The sequence below is a fragment of the Cornus florida genome, unplaced genomic scaffold (assembly GCF_030987335.1).
Source record: "Cornus florida cultivar Cherokee Brave unplaced genomic scaffold, ASM3098733v1 CherokeeBrave_3.0.0_Hap2_Chr08, whole genome shotgun sequence".
Classification (NCBI taxonomy): Eukaryota; Viridiplantae; Streptophyta; class Magnoliopsida; order Cornales; family Cornaceae; genus Cornus; species Cornus florida.
Window position 1 is genome coordinate 3,814,142 of NW_026775578.1, and position 14,984 is coordinate 3,829,125.

Here is a 14,984-nt window from a genome sequence, read left to right on the forward strand (position 1 = left end):
AAATCTAACCTAAACCATTATAAATAACAAAAAACTCCTGCAACAACTGGAGGAACATTGAAAACAAAAGGAAAGAACAGAGAGAGCCATAAACAAGCTAGAATGGGGAAGAAGCTTGTTACAGTGTTCCTCCTGTGTATTGTTGTTGCTGTTGCTGCAGCACCAATGCATGTAGCTGCAGCCAGCGACAAGGCTTCTGGTGACTGCTTCAACTCTTGCAGGAACAATTGTGGCAACCCCGACTACTGCGTTATCAGGTGTCAGAAACAATGCTGGAACAGAGATTCTTCTATAAAAGGAGTTATTTTTAATATTTGATTGATTGACATTTTTATCCATAGTAGAACAGCTCAATCAAAATGGTGGTGATTACACATGATTTGTTGTTACAATTTAAATAAATGTATTTTCATTCAATCTTGTGATGTCAACCTTAACCTCTTCCTTTATCAATCATTTTGCTTCCATTTATTCAATCATGTGGGTATGTGATTCCATAATTCTGATCAATATACAGTGAATGGTCAATTTGGTCATACTCTGTTAAAAGAATATTGACCGAGTACTGGTAAAATAGAGCAATTTTCAATCAAAACTACTAATATTTACCCTACATTTTATTACAAAATATGTGCCTATTCCACTCCGTCCCGGAAAGTAATTAGGACCAATTTAATCACGTTTTCATGTTCTAATTGAACACTCGTTGTCTCGTCACACACGTACTATTATTTTACATAAAATTACCAATGGTCCAATGCCCTTATAAACCTAAATTGATGCTGCCTTTTGGGTCTCTCTAGAATTTAAAAAATTCTGATTCATCTTTTTGGTCAAGCCAAGCTTAACCCCTCTTTCACTCACTTTGTCTGATCCCTCTCTTTCTTTCTTCCCCTCTATATATAGATATAATATATATATATATAAGGTAAATTACAGTAACTCTCTTAAGATTTGGACAAATTACACATAGATAAATAATAATTAAAACCTAATCAACTCCTAAAAAGAAACCTAATCAAATCTCATTAATTAAAATAAAAAGAAAAAAAATGTAAAACTTAATAATATAAAATTGGTATGAAAAATGATATTTTGCATTTCATGTTATATAAGATTATTGGGGTCTTTTAACACAAAGAAAGGGCAACTTAGTTATTTTTAAAAAAAATTTAAACTATAAGGGATTTTATTGAGCACACGCGCCAAATCTAGGGGGAGATATCGGGGGAGATTAAAGTAATAAAGGTTAAATATTTTACATGTGTGTAATTTGTCCAAATTTTAGGAAGGTCAGTGTAATTTACCTATATATATATTTATATTGAATTGCTGAGGAACAATCAAGCAATTGAAGAGAAATGGTGAGCATAATTTAAAAAATGGAACTTAATATACAGGGAAAAAAAAATTGATTTGAGAAACAAATATATAGAAGAGACAATGATAATTTATAAGTAAAAAAATGAAGAGATAAAGAGAGAACATTATTAAATAATTAAATTTTTTTCAGCAATTGTTTAATTTTTTAAAAACTCATTTTAGAAAAACATTTTGAGTAATTTGATTTCAATTTTGGAAAAATATATCATTATTATCTTCTTAAAAGATTCAAATAAATAATAATTTTAACTAAATTATAGTACACAATTTCGATAACTTTAGTAACTTATATAAGAAATTAATCGCTATTCAATTTGTCATTTAGCAAGTGACAATTCAAAGCGTTAATATATATGATATCATTTGTTGACATTTTGCCATTTAAGTCTCACAACACTTTCTTCTAATGAATTCAAAACTTGCCAATAATGATTAGTATTTAATTTTAGATATTTTAATTATAAATACCCTGAGACTAAAATGTATGACCAAAAAAAAAAATTGTGATTGCATTTTTATTAAACATAAATGTATTATTCTCTCTAGAATTAATATACATGTGTATATATGTAAATGGAGTTACGATGAGAGTACTATAATTATAATAACTAAAAATTTATGTTTCAGACAATTTGACTTTTCAAGAGTATGGCTAAAATGGTCCAAATAAATTTTTTATATAAATTTTAAAATGACACAAGTTAAATTAATTTTCAAACTCTCTATTTTGAGGCCAATAAAATGTTTTGAAAAAAGTAGGGGGCCAAGTGAAACTGTTAATGAATTTTAGGACTCCAAGTTAAAATTTATTTGTGAATTAACTAATTTATGAGGGTAAAATAAAATTTTTGAATGAATTTTAGAACTCCAAACTAAAATTTATTTATAAATTAACTAATTTTTGAGGGTATAATAAAATTTTTAAAAATTTTTGATCCCCGGTTCTCATGTATTACGTTTTAAAAGTTTAAATTGTTTCGTAACGTATGATGTCCGTGGTATGTCTATACCACTAACTTGCCCCAATTGGTAAATTGTCCATTGAACTAGCTAGGCTAGAGCCGGCAGCCCAAGACCAAGACCCATCTTTTCTCTTTTTAATTGGGCAGATTCTAATAACAACAGTTTTGAGATGAGTTAATAATAATAATTACAGAACAAAAACAAAACAAGAATAAATTTTGACAACCAAATAATTAATGTTCTCTTCCCTTATATCCTCCCTCTTCCTTTTTGATTATTAGTTGTTACAGCTCACATAATGATGGGATTAATGGAGATCACGGAAGTGAAAGAATATTATTGACCTAAAAAAAAATATAGATGGTTAAACATTTCATACTAATATTGATCCTAACCATAGGATGCGGACCATATTTGTACAACAATGAATGTAAACCTCTAACTTTCCCATAATATTAGGTTTACCACGCACAACAAATCTAACCAACCAATATAAATTAATAACAATAATCTTTTTCCAAAACTCAAGGAACATTGAAAACAAAAGGAAAAGAAAAGAATGGGGAAGAAGCTTGTTACAGTGTTCCTCATGTGTATTGTTGTTTTTGCAGCAGCAATGCATGTAGCTAAAGCCGCCGGTGATGATCACTACCACGCCGTCATGGACGCAGCCACAGCTCCCGCCACCATAGACCCAACCCCAGTCGTGGCGTCTGGGGACTGCTTCAGCTCTTGCAAGAAGGAATGCGGCAGCCCAGACACCTGCCTTAGGAAGTGTCGGAATCAATGTGCCGAAAATGAAGACAAGATGTCTGTAGGTAAGTTTTAGGAAATTTCACCTTCTAACACATGGAACAAACCAACTCTGTGGTCTCATGTTTGCATATGTGATTAAATTACTACCTTTTAACTATATATATATATATATATATATATATGAATCTCTCTCTCTATATATATGTGTGTGTTTTCAAATGTTTTGGCCTTCAATATTATATATGTGTTGTTTAAGACGCAGCATTTTCCCTTTTACAGATGAGGAAGAATGAAGTTTGACGAACATCAAGGTAGACCGTAGAGGGGAAGCATATTAAATTAATTACCTTAAATTAGTGTAAGAATAGCACTTCTTCTTCTTCTTCTTTACCTTATTTTTATTTTTTTCCTAAGACTTAAAATTTCTCTCAAACTCAAAATGTAGCATACTTCTTTTGCTGATACACTCTCTAATAGTCGGTTATACAGCCTCTTAAATATGAGAATCTTAAAAGTTTTCTCATATATAGCAATTGAGATGCTGAGATTTTTTTCCATTTTTGTGCAGACACGAGCTGAAAAGTCACATGGAAAAACAAGAATAATGTATGGATGAAATGCACAAATAGAGCAGAATTGCTATAATGTAATTTTAGCACGGAGAAATAACATTTTGTATTGGAGATGAAAAGCAATAACATTGATTATAATTATTTAATATCTTTGAGAGGCAACAGTAGTTTATGAGCAAGAGTGTGGATTCGGATCACTGCTATCTTTCTCTCATCGTACTTTATTGATATGTATTTGGAATCTTGAATACATATTAAACAGCATGAATAATTGTAATTTCAGACATTAGGTTAAAAGATCAAATTTACTGATGGAAATATAAGTTTTTTGGGGGAAAAGTTGAAAAATTTTATTTACCGAGAAAAAAAAGAAGTTTGAATAATTTTGTTAGAGAAATGGAATAAGAATTTACAAGAAAAACAGTCTCTCAACGAGCATACTCTGAAGATAACAATTGTTTCTCTCCATTGGAGTAAACACTACCTACAATCGAACAAAATGTCAAGGGTTCGGATTGGGTCAACTTTTTTGAGACCCTATTCCATGAACCGAATCAAATAAAACCGACCCAATGGGTTCTTAAGCCAGGGATGGTAATGGGGTGATTTGGGATGGGGAAGCCATTCTCATTCTCGTCCAATTACCAAAATAATCTACAAATATATATATATAGATACCGATAAAAACAAAATTAAACCTCTCAATTGAAACTTGAGAGTTAATATTATTGTAAAAATATCAAAATAATACATAGAAGTTCTCAAAAAAAATATAATACAAAAATACATTTAGTGGTTGGAATAGAATAAATTAGAATTTCATAAATATATACACCTAATATTATTTAATATAAATAAAATATAAGAAAAAATTATAATTTATCATTATAAATGGGGGCAAGATGACATTTCCCTGTTCTGCTTCATAACCATGTGAGTTTTCAATTCAAACTCAAATTTTTGCCCCAAAACCATTTAACCACCCCATAATAGTTTTAAACTGAGTGAGTACCCGAGAAGGCAGATTGGTGGAGGAAAAAACTAATCATGTTCGTTAGGACGGAATTGACTGATCAAATGAACACTCCTAAATTAACTGTGACTTTTGGTTGCCAAATATCTTCAACAATGCATTTATATATGTGGTATTATTTGAGTCTTGATTGACCTATATGCAAAAATAAGAAAGAAAACAAAATCATTGATAAAGTTAGATAGCATAGAATTGGTGTTTTTAAATTTGAGCTAAGAAAAAATTAGTTTACTGATATTATGTTCTTTTTATGAAATTAGTGTCTTAAAATTAAAATAAAATAATAAAATAATTTATTTGGAATCAGATCTTAAAAAAAATTAGTTTAACATATTAAAAAATACTTTAATTATGAAAAGTACTTTATACTGTGCACACCAAACCGTTGGATATTGTCAAAGTGTATAAAAAGGTAATTAGACGAAAAAAAAAAAAAAAAGCAATGGTATCCACATTTAATATAATAGTAAATTTTTGACAGCTATACCAAAATATATATATATATATATATATTTATTACAGCAGCAACACCTTACTAGCACTTGCATTAGTGGACATTCATTAAGCTATTTTGGGGTTGTGAGGTTGTCAAACACGAAGGGCTACTTTATTTAGGGTTAATTTCATCAAAATCTTTTCAGATTTGGTCAAATGTTATTTTTAAATATATTTGAAAAATGATTATTACTTGTACAAGTCAGTGGGGGCAATTGCCCCCACTTAATTGCCCTCACTGATATATATAAAATTACACAACCGCCCCTACTAAAATTATTAAAAAATTATACTATTACCCCCTTTCACACAATTTCCTAGTTCTATCCCTGCTTAGATCTATTTTTTCTTTACAGTCTCAGTTAAAAATATAAAATAAAAAATAAACAATTTTACCCTTATTTTTTTAATCCCATTTATTCTTAAATACCAAGTTACTTAAATGACCATTATACCATCATTATTAAACCTACCTATCACCACCACTCGCATACTCGCCAATACTCTAATCCGACGAAAAGATAACATATATATATAACATAATAAACAATTTATAAAATATTTAGAGATATTTTTGTCATTAAATAATATTTAAGTCATTTTACATTGTGTCAGAATTGTGCAAATAACGGCTAATGTGTAAGTGAAAAACAAAGCAAAAGTTTGTAATATGAGTGATGTATTTGATTGATACAACAATCATGACTTTTATTTTGCCTAATTATTCGGTCTTTATATCATCCAAAAATAAATGAATTCATCTTTTCATGTATGTAGCCAATATTAAATTATGGATGATTTTTCCATTCCATTTTATACAGCATCCTACTTTAGACAAAGTATACTGTCTTGATCAAGTTGGTTAATCCAAAATTTACAATTTGACCCTAACTAATTTTTGAAAGATTTTGACAACCAAAAAAAAAAAAAAAAACCATGGAAAAGTGTATACAAATTTGTAGGACATTGTTAAAATCATCCAATATCTACAATCAAACACACTACTACAATGGGAATATGGTAAGTGTATATATATATATATATGTATACACACCAAATGTAGCTTATGGTCAAATTAAGGTGAATAGGTCATCATTATCCCCCTTGAATCCTAATGACAGATATGAAATGAAGCAATTTGGTTGAATCACAATGGATCCCATATTACGCAAAAGCAACGCTTACCACAAATTGTCCCCATGAATTAAGGTTCATCATCCCTATACATAACCTTTTCCATCTCCTGAAACAACCCAAGTCTCAGGGAAACACTGCAAAATTATAGAGAAGGCCAGCGGCAGAGACTATGCAGTTTAAAAATGGCGAATAATAAACTTGTTGCAGTGTTTCTTATATCCATTCTTGTTGTTGCAGTAATGCATGTACATGAGGCCCAAGCCAAGACGCCTCAATTCGATAATTGTATGAACAAATGCAAGGAGGAGTGCAAACCCGATGAAAAGGGACCCGTCTGTGACATGAGATGTTCCGCCATTTGCGGGACAAAAGAGCTTGGCGGTATGTTTTATTACTAAAGCAATGTTTGTGTTGTGGGTGCTCTACTCCACACCCTCTTTATTTGTTTTTCGGTGTTGTAATGTCAATTGTGAATACTTAAATGCATTGTAGCTAAGTTAGAAAAAGTACTTAAAATAATAATATTTTTTTAAGTTTATAAACAGTAAGTTTAAAATACAAAGAGCATGATCATTAAATATTCGGGAAAAAATAAATATGAATAAATAAAAAGGCTTGCATCAATTTCCATCTGGGAAGTCTGATTTTGAGAAATCTCAGGAAGTCAACCATTCTAATTTAATATATTCCTCAACAAATGAATTTACTTAATTGAAGTGTCTTTTTTTTTTTCTTTTTCTTTTTCTTTTTATTTTTTATGGCCAGCCTTCAATTATATATTGATATTGTTTTCCAACCTTCATTTTCTATGTGGTGCAGCTCAACTACAAAATCTTGCTGATTATTAAACAGAGCGTTCAGGATGATGCATGATAAATTGCATGATGTTTGTAAAGATGTGGAGGAATATCACATCTCTCTTTTTCTCTGCCATTGTACGTATTTTTTTCAAAAAAATGCAATAAAAATGATTGGTATATTACTTGTATACCAATTATTAGATCATTGCAATCTCTTTTTCACTATTCCTTTTGGGTGGACACGAATTAACAAGATAAAGAGCTTGCAGCATAAATTTATATAGGAGATCACGATGGAGATTGAAAAATAGTGGGCCCGTTTGGTTTGTAACTATAAAAATAATTTTTTATTATAAGAAAATTGAAAATTAAAAATTGTACAAAAAATTATACTTGGTTGAGTTTTTTAAAAACTGTTATTTGTTTTATGAGTTTTTTTTAAAACTGGAATAAATTATACCGACATTCTCTGAGATTTGAGTAAATTACATATAATTATTCAGCGTTTATTACTTTGTTGCCTTCTAAATCTATTTGTGGGCAGTAGAAAAGTAACTTTGATGCTCTGTCCAGTATGAAAGAAAAAAATTAAATGAAAGGGAGACAATAATAGATGAATGAGACATCTTAGGGAAGATATTGCTTAAGTTCAAAATTACTATGGTTTTTTTTTTTTTTTTTACTTCAAAATTACTATGTTTGTTAATAGAAAAGGAAAGAGAAAATTTTAATTATTTTTACCATTATATCCAATAATATTTATAATAATGTAATTAATAAGGATAATACTGTAATTTAAAATTTATATAATTTAGTATAATTTTTAATTTTAAATTTTTATAATAAAATTTGTAAAATTATTTTCTTTTCTTTCTTTATATCATCTCTACCGAACAAATAAAATTCATTCATTTCTTCTTATTTTCTCTCAACATCTTTTCCTTCCTACCAAACACAACATAAGTATTAAAAATTAATAATACACTTCTAATATTATACAAGGAAAAACACAAAGTTGTCATTTTAAAACATTATTAGGGGTATCATGAGCACACAGTGCCAAACTTTAGGGACTTGAATGATTTATTCGTGTAAAATTTGCTTAATTTGTCCAAGTATCAGATTATAATTTATCCATAAATATGTTTCAATTCTATTGGTTAGTGATCATTGAAAATGAAAAATAACCTTTCACATACCTGAGTTAAAGCTGTTATTTTATTATAACATAAGATTATGAATTCGAAATTAAAAACAGCCTTTCACATCCAGGGAATTAAGATTGTATACATCTATTCCTTTTCAGATCCTGTAATGATGTGATGGGAGGTCTTACACCCTAGCTTTAACTTTTAATTTTTTTTTTTGGTACTCCCCACTCACATAATTTAAAATAAAAATAATAAAGGGCAAAAAAAAAAAAAAAGAAGTACCCATCTAGATTTAGTTCTTTTATGGTACCTTAATTTATGATGATTTAATGATTAAATAAAATATTTACTATTAATAAAAAAGCCAAACATTATGAAATCAAATGGTGTCTGACAAGACTTTTATCTAGGGGGCTTCTTTCAATCCAGAAATTCATGTAATATAATAAGTTTTTAAAAAAAAAAAAAAAAAAAAAAAAAAAAAAAACCCACAGTAATTCTTTTATGGTGTGCAACATGAAAATATTTTTAGGATGCCTGGCACATCCCTCATTATAAATTCAGCAATTCTATATATGATGAGGAAACATTCGGACGTAAAAGTTTGGCTATCTATTTAGAAGATTTTGTTTTGGGGGTTTCTTGGATGAAATAATTCTATGCAAAATTTAATATACCCTCTATTCAGGTCTTCAATTAAATATTGAAACTCAATAAATTTTGTTTTGGCTTGCAGTTCAAGGACGCCTCTCCACCTATGACCGTCGATGTATGCAGTCCTTCAACGGATCTAGGCTTTGCCGTCTCTGCCAAACGAGCGAGAGTCTCACGACCACTTGTTCTTCACATAAGCCAATTTGGTCCTTCCTGCAACATAAATGTAGATTTTGGGTGGCTCATCTCAACTGGGACGGATTTGTCAATTGGGCATCACAGCACTGGAGCTCTCGGAACTTGCAAAATTCGATCAACAAAATCGTTTTGTCCAATACTATTAACCAGATCTGGAATGAATGCAACAGCCGCGCCTTCAAGAATCAAAGACGCTCTCAATCAATCAAACAATGGACATGGTGAAACAGCGGCTGCTTTCCATGCGGATTAAAGACTCAGCATCGGCTCGGAGAATCATCCTTGACTGGGATCTTCCCCAGTCCATTATCAGGCCACCGCCGGAGCCGGATTGAAAGTTGGAGGCTCGGCCTCTTGCTTGGAAACACCGGATGCACACAACTGACTGAGACAACGTTAGTCTAGAATCTTCTTTAGCCTATATTTGTCTTAGGGCAGCTGTTTGATTGGGCTTGGCCTTGGGCCTGCCTTTTCTGGTATAGAGTGGGCTATGGGTAGCCTTCTCTGTTTTTGTTTGGGCCTTTGCCTTGTATACCTTTCATTTTCAATACAATATACCTAACTTCCCGAAAAAAAACAAAAAAAAAATCTATTGGTTAGTGTAAAATTCATGATATACCTCACCTACCCCTCAGCATGAATCTTAGGTTTTTTATCCAAGCATACCGAAAAAATCCCTAATCTTTCTCACCTCAACCCCATAACACCACCCATCTACGCATAGCAACTACCGTCGACCACTACCACAGTGGTATCGCAACCACTGTCAACTACACCACCATCGTACACTCAATACCATCTACATATCTCCTCACATCGGTCGAATCTCTCCCCGTCTCTCTGTTCCTCTCTCTATCGCTGCTCTATTTGAAATGGGTTGGAAAGCTGCTCAGAAACTCATTCAACACTGGAAGATTCTCAGAGGAGATAATGTAAGAGGAAGAAAGACCGTTTCTCTCAATCAATATCTCTATTCTTGCTACTCATTTTATAAACACAACAAAATCTTCTATTACCACATCTCTATTGTTTGCAGGTGATGATAATGAGGGGTAAAGATAAAGGCGAGTCTGGTGTTATCAAGCGTGTCATTCGCTCGCAAAATCGTGTTATTGTTGAGGGTAAAAATTTGGTGAGACACCACTTTTTGTACGCTATGCAATTTTCCACCATTTTTGGACATATTTTCATTTAATTATTATATTCTGTAACAATTGATCGGTAATTGTTCTTCTTGAACAACTAGTTGTCAAGAATATGTAGGATATTGTTGAACAAATTTATTTATTTGGGGGAGACCTTAGGATTATACCTATTATTTCCGCTGACATCATTTTCACTCTCTCTAACAAAATCATTTAATTTCCACAAAAACACGGTTGCAAAATTGAGTTATTATTGAAAGAGAGACTTTCTGATTTTGTCACCATGGGAATCAATAGCAAAAATCATCAAAGTTGTTCTGGTTTGGTTTGGCCACAGATGTATACAGGGTCAGTCACATAAATTCTCACTGAAAATCCTCGTGTCACCATTTCAACTCTGGTTAATTACTTAATCTCATGTGTGCTTTGATGTTATATATGATCAGCTTACTTATTCTAATTTTATCATTGGGGTTTTGGAACTTATAATTGTTTGTATTCATAGTTCTTTTTCAGGTGCACAAACATTAGACATGCTTATCTTAATATTACAGAGACAAAAGCACTCTACGTGAAATGCTTTTATGAGTCTTTTTGACCCAAAATCTTTGCCACATTAGGGCCCAGATGGAAAAATCAGTTCCTTTTGTGATAATATGGTGCGCCCCAAACCACCACCACCCCCCCGCGGCGCCCCTCCTTCTTCTAGGTGGCTTTTTCCCCCCTAGTGTTAGATTTGAATGCTACCTTTTCTATATTAAATACGAGTTTTTATTATTGCTGATTGGTGTTGTGGGGCAGAGAAGTCAGTTAGCTGTCTTATGTTACATTGTAGGGTTGACTGAGAATTGTAGAACCTCCTTCTTTCCTTTTTTTTGGGATTGCTTGGACTATGACAGGGTTAGTGATGGTCTTGTTGGGGAGTTGGAGTGGGGGTTGTTGGTGGGTGAGAGCTAGTGAAGTGTGGAATGATCTCCTTCCTTTGCATTTGGAGTTTGAAAGATTAGTGTACTTTTCAGGGGGCAGGGCTTACTATCCCTCGGCTGAAGCAGGTTTCTTCAAGGACATTGTCTTTTTTGGTCGGAGGGATTTATTCTATCTCCATTAATTCTTCTATAGTTGGGATATTCAAGGACATGAAAAGTATGTTAGATGGTACCATTTGGGTAGCAGGTGAATATAAGTGCAGTATGGTGTAGTGATGAACAGTATCACTTGAAAGATAGATTTTTGCTAAGAAGCACGGACACGGACACGGATACGGGACACGGATACGACACGACAAGGACACGGCGACACGGCAAATCCAAAAAAATTTGGACACGGATACGGCGAATAGTATATATATATATATATATATATCAGCATTAATAATTTTTTAAAAAAAACACTGATATGTTTAGGTTGGAATATATATATATATCACTGATATGTTTAGGTTGGAATATATATATATATCACTGATATGTTAGTATATATATATATCAGCATCTTTAGGACACGGACACGGCGAATTGTGGCATCTTTAGGTTAGTATATATATATATATCAGCATCTTTAGGGTAGTACAAAACAAAAAATAGAACATATCAGCATTAAAAATTTAAAAAAAAAAAAATTAACATATCAGCATTAAAAATTAAAAAAAAAAAAAAAAAAAAATTTCCAGAAAAGCGTGTCTGAGCTGTCTGAGCCGTGTCCGTGGCGTGTCCGAGCCGTGTCCGAAAAATAAAAATAAATAAAAAAATTCCAGACACGTTTTTTGGCGTGTCCGACGCGTGTCCGTGCCTGACACGTGTCGGACACGGATTCTTCACCCATTTTGGAGTGTCCGTGCTTCCTAGGATTTTTGTGATCATCCAAGCTTCGTTCATGTATTATATTATGAATGTGCATGTACATCAAAACACGCATACGTACCATAATATATATAATTATGTATTTTTATGTTGCGTCTTGGAAAACTTCTACGATCTCATTGAACCTGTTACGACGAATTGATGAGGTAATGTATCTGGACTGCCTTGTTTACTATTGTAAGTTATAAAATATTTTGTGTTACTGGGAAAGGAGTGGTGGTGCTTGGGTCTCATGGTAGTAGAACGGGATACTAGGAAGTAGGAAGTTACTATGACATGCAACATGATGGGTTCAGTGATAACTTTATTCTTAAAGCTTTCTCAAGATGAAGTTAAAAGTTTGTGGTGTCATTTTCAGTTAACTTGTAAGAATCCTTGGTGGTTTTAACCGTTGACATTTTTTAGCACTTGCTTGTTTTGGAGTTGCTATGGATTTGTTGGATCCTACCAAAAGACAAGGGACAAAAGTTGTTTCTGTATTTTTTTTTAATTGCTATAGACCATTTTTTGGGGGGTAAATATTGCTATAGATCTCTTGTTGGGTAATTTTCAATCTTCATTCTTTTTTCTGAGCCTAATTTTTTTCATTTGCTGTAATATTATTTTCCGCCCTATGAATTTGAATGATTGGATTCTGTTATTCAATTTTATCTATTGGGCAAAAGAGTATTACGTTATATTGTCATGGTTTACCTCTTATCAGGTGAAGAAACATATCAAGCAAGGGCAAGGTCATGAAGGTGGGATTTTTACAATTGAGGCCCCACTTCATGTCTCAAATGTTCAGGTTCTGGACCCAGCCACGGGGTATAAATATATTCCATACTTATACATAGCATTTTTTTTTTTTTTTAATTTAATCTTTTCATGGGAGTGATGATCAATGTTTACTGATGCAGGAAGCCTTGTAAAATTGGAACCAAGCGCCTAGAAGATGGTAGCAAAGTAAGAATTTCTCGCGGTATGGGAGCATCAGGGTCCATAATCCCTCGCCCTGAGATCCTAAAAATAAGGACCACACCAAGGCCGACAATTGGTATTTTCTAATATTTATCACCTATCTATGTGTACATGCATATGATTAATTTTAGTAATAATAGAAGTCTTGTGTTCTGCAACTTTTTTTCTTTTTCTTTTTCTTTTTTTTTTTTGTGTGTGTGTGTGTTCTTTTTCCTGCAATTGTGTCATAATAAATTAAGTTTGTGGTGTTCTTGCACATTTTTTATTATTATTATTATTTTGTATATTTTTCCTGCAATTGCGTCGTAATAAGCAAGTTTGTAGTATGTGTAAGTGGCCTTTTGCATCTATCATTAGTTGTTGCATCCATTTTGCAATTGAAAGAAAATATTTAAGCATTATAGATGTGTGAGACATAGGATGTGATGTTTATGCTCTCTCTGACATGCATCTATTTGGGAGGGAAAAAATTAGACATGCACATGGTAACAAGGAAAGTTATATGCCATCATCATTCATTGATGTTGTGCTAAATAAATATCTTGATACCCAATTACCTATTTGTTTAAGTAAATCATTGCTCTTATTTGCGGTGTTGTTTGTATATTTTTACATTTTGGTTGGCATTGATTTGTCTAGATGGGTTATTGCAGAAGTTTTACAGTTCCAGTGAATGTTGTGATTTCGGGACTGCAAATTGCACAATTTTGCATTTGCAATTCACGTCTTCTGTTAATGAGAGCATTTAAGCCTTTGTTCTGTTTTTTGAGAAACCTAGTTATTATTTCTACTTTAGTATGAAAAGTAGGGGGAATAGACATTCTGAATTTTTCCCTGCTATGTCTGAAGGTTTGATAGAAAATCTTAAGGATATCGAAACTAGAATAAATTTAGTACCTTTCTTTTAAAGTATATAGTCCTTGGGATATGACTTCATTAAACCAGCCTGGTTCCCATGAAATTTTTAGGTATTGTTTTCATTGGACAGATTCTTGTTAATATATGAAAATGGTTGCCTGATTTAGAAATTAAACAGTAGTCATATATGTGGACACTGCCCAATCAAAAATTAAATGATTACTTAAGATCTTATAGAATTTGTGGTGCCTTGTTTTTGTTTCTTTTTGCAGCTGGACCCAAGGATACTCCAATGGATCTTGTATTGGAGAAGACATACGATGCTAAAACTGGGAAGGGAATGCCAAGTCTTTAATCAACCGTTTCTTTGTTTAGTTTCATTTTATACAGTTTGAGTACCAGGCAGTTGTTTTATGCAGGCTGAATTATTGAGATTTTCGCATTCCAAAAATTTGTTTCCTTTCCTTCTTGCCCGACCAATAACAACAAACTTTTGGATTGTAAAAGTCCAGACAAATGTTGAACTTTGTTCTTGAACGGTGAGTAGGATTTTCTGATTAGTTATGGCAAAAGGATAAGCAGCTAGGTTATGAATGCATCATGGCAAGCCTGTTAATTCGAAACTCCTATTTTTTTATAAAAACCTTTCTTAAAATGTCATATAATTTTCCTATAAAAAATGAGTAAATTTATTATTACCGCAAGGGTTTATAAGCAGTTTAGTGTCTCAATCCAATGGGTGAATGGTATATGTCTCTCTCAAAAAAAAAAAAAAAAAAAAAAAACAAATGATGTTTGGTTATGTTTTTTAAGGGCAGTTTACTGGTTTTTGATAATTAAAAATCAAAGAACTGTACAAAAACAGTTGCTTGGATGCCAGTTTTTAAATATTGTTTTTCAAAAAATTTTGTGAAAAAAGGTATGTTTTTAAAAAATTGTCTTTTATAAATTTTTCTGAATAATTTAATAAATATTTTAAAGAAAATAAGAGTTTTGAATTAAACTTATCCGAGTTACTTT

The 14,984-nt window shown here is 32.0% G+C and overlaps 2 protein-coding genes and 1 long non-coding RNA gene across 3 annotated transcripts; all 3 read left to right on the forward strand.

The window, feature by feature from the left end:
- Positions 1–2,894: 2,894 nt before the first annotated feature.
- LOC132268343 (uncharacterized) lies at positions 2,895–3,790 on the forward strand. The gene is made up of 3 exons (XM_059769201.1): positions 2,895–3,164; positions 3,382–3,460; positions 3,671–3,790. The coding sequence occupies exons 1-2, from the start codon at positions 2,906–2,908 to the stop codon at positions 3,393–3,395; spliced, it is 273 nt and encodes a 90-aa protein (XP_059625184.1). The 5' UTR covers positions 2,895–2,905; the 3' UTR covers positions 3,396–3,460; positions 3,671–3,790.
- Positions 3,791–9,738: 5,948 nt separating this feature from the next.
- On the forward strand, positions 9,739–14,524 carry LOC132268965 (uncharacterized). The gene is made up of 5 exons (XM_059769909.1): positions 9,739–10,074; positions 10,179–10,274; positions 12,850–12,953; positions 13,046–13,182; positions 14,237–14,524. The coding sequence occupies exons 1-5, from the start codon at positions 10,015–10,017 to the stop codon at positions 14,317–14,319; spliced, it is 480 nt and encodes a 159-aa protein (XP_059625892.1). The 5' UTR covers positions 9,739–10,014; the 3' UTR covers positions 14,320–14,524.
- On the forward strand, positions 10,281–11,949 carry LOC132268966 (uncharacterized). The gene is made up of 2 exons (XR_009469399.1): positions 10,281–11,690; positions 11,726–11,949. It is a non-coding gene; the product is annotated as an uncharacterized LOC132268966 (long non-coding RNA).
- Positions 14,525–14,984: the final 460 nt, after the last annotated feature.

Bases quoted from the DNA above. Each gene is read 5' to 3' on its own strand.
- LOC132268343 (XM_059769201.1), top strand. From the start codon at position 2,906: ATGGGGAAGAAGCTTGTTACAGTGTTCCTCATGTGTATTGTTGTTTTT.
- LOC132268965 (XM_059769909.1), top strand. From the start codon at position 10,015: ATGGGTTGGAAAGCTGCTCAGAAACTCATTCAACACTGGAAGATTCTC. The intron at 12,954-13,045 runs GTATAAATATAT...TTACTGATGCAG, and splicing joins GTTCTGGACCCAGCCACGGG to GAAGCCTTGTAAAATTGGAA. The intron at 13,183-14,236 runs GTATTTTCTAAT...TTCTTTTTGCAG, and splicing joins CACACCAAGGCCGACAATTG to CTGGACCCAAGGATACTCCA.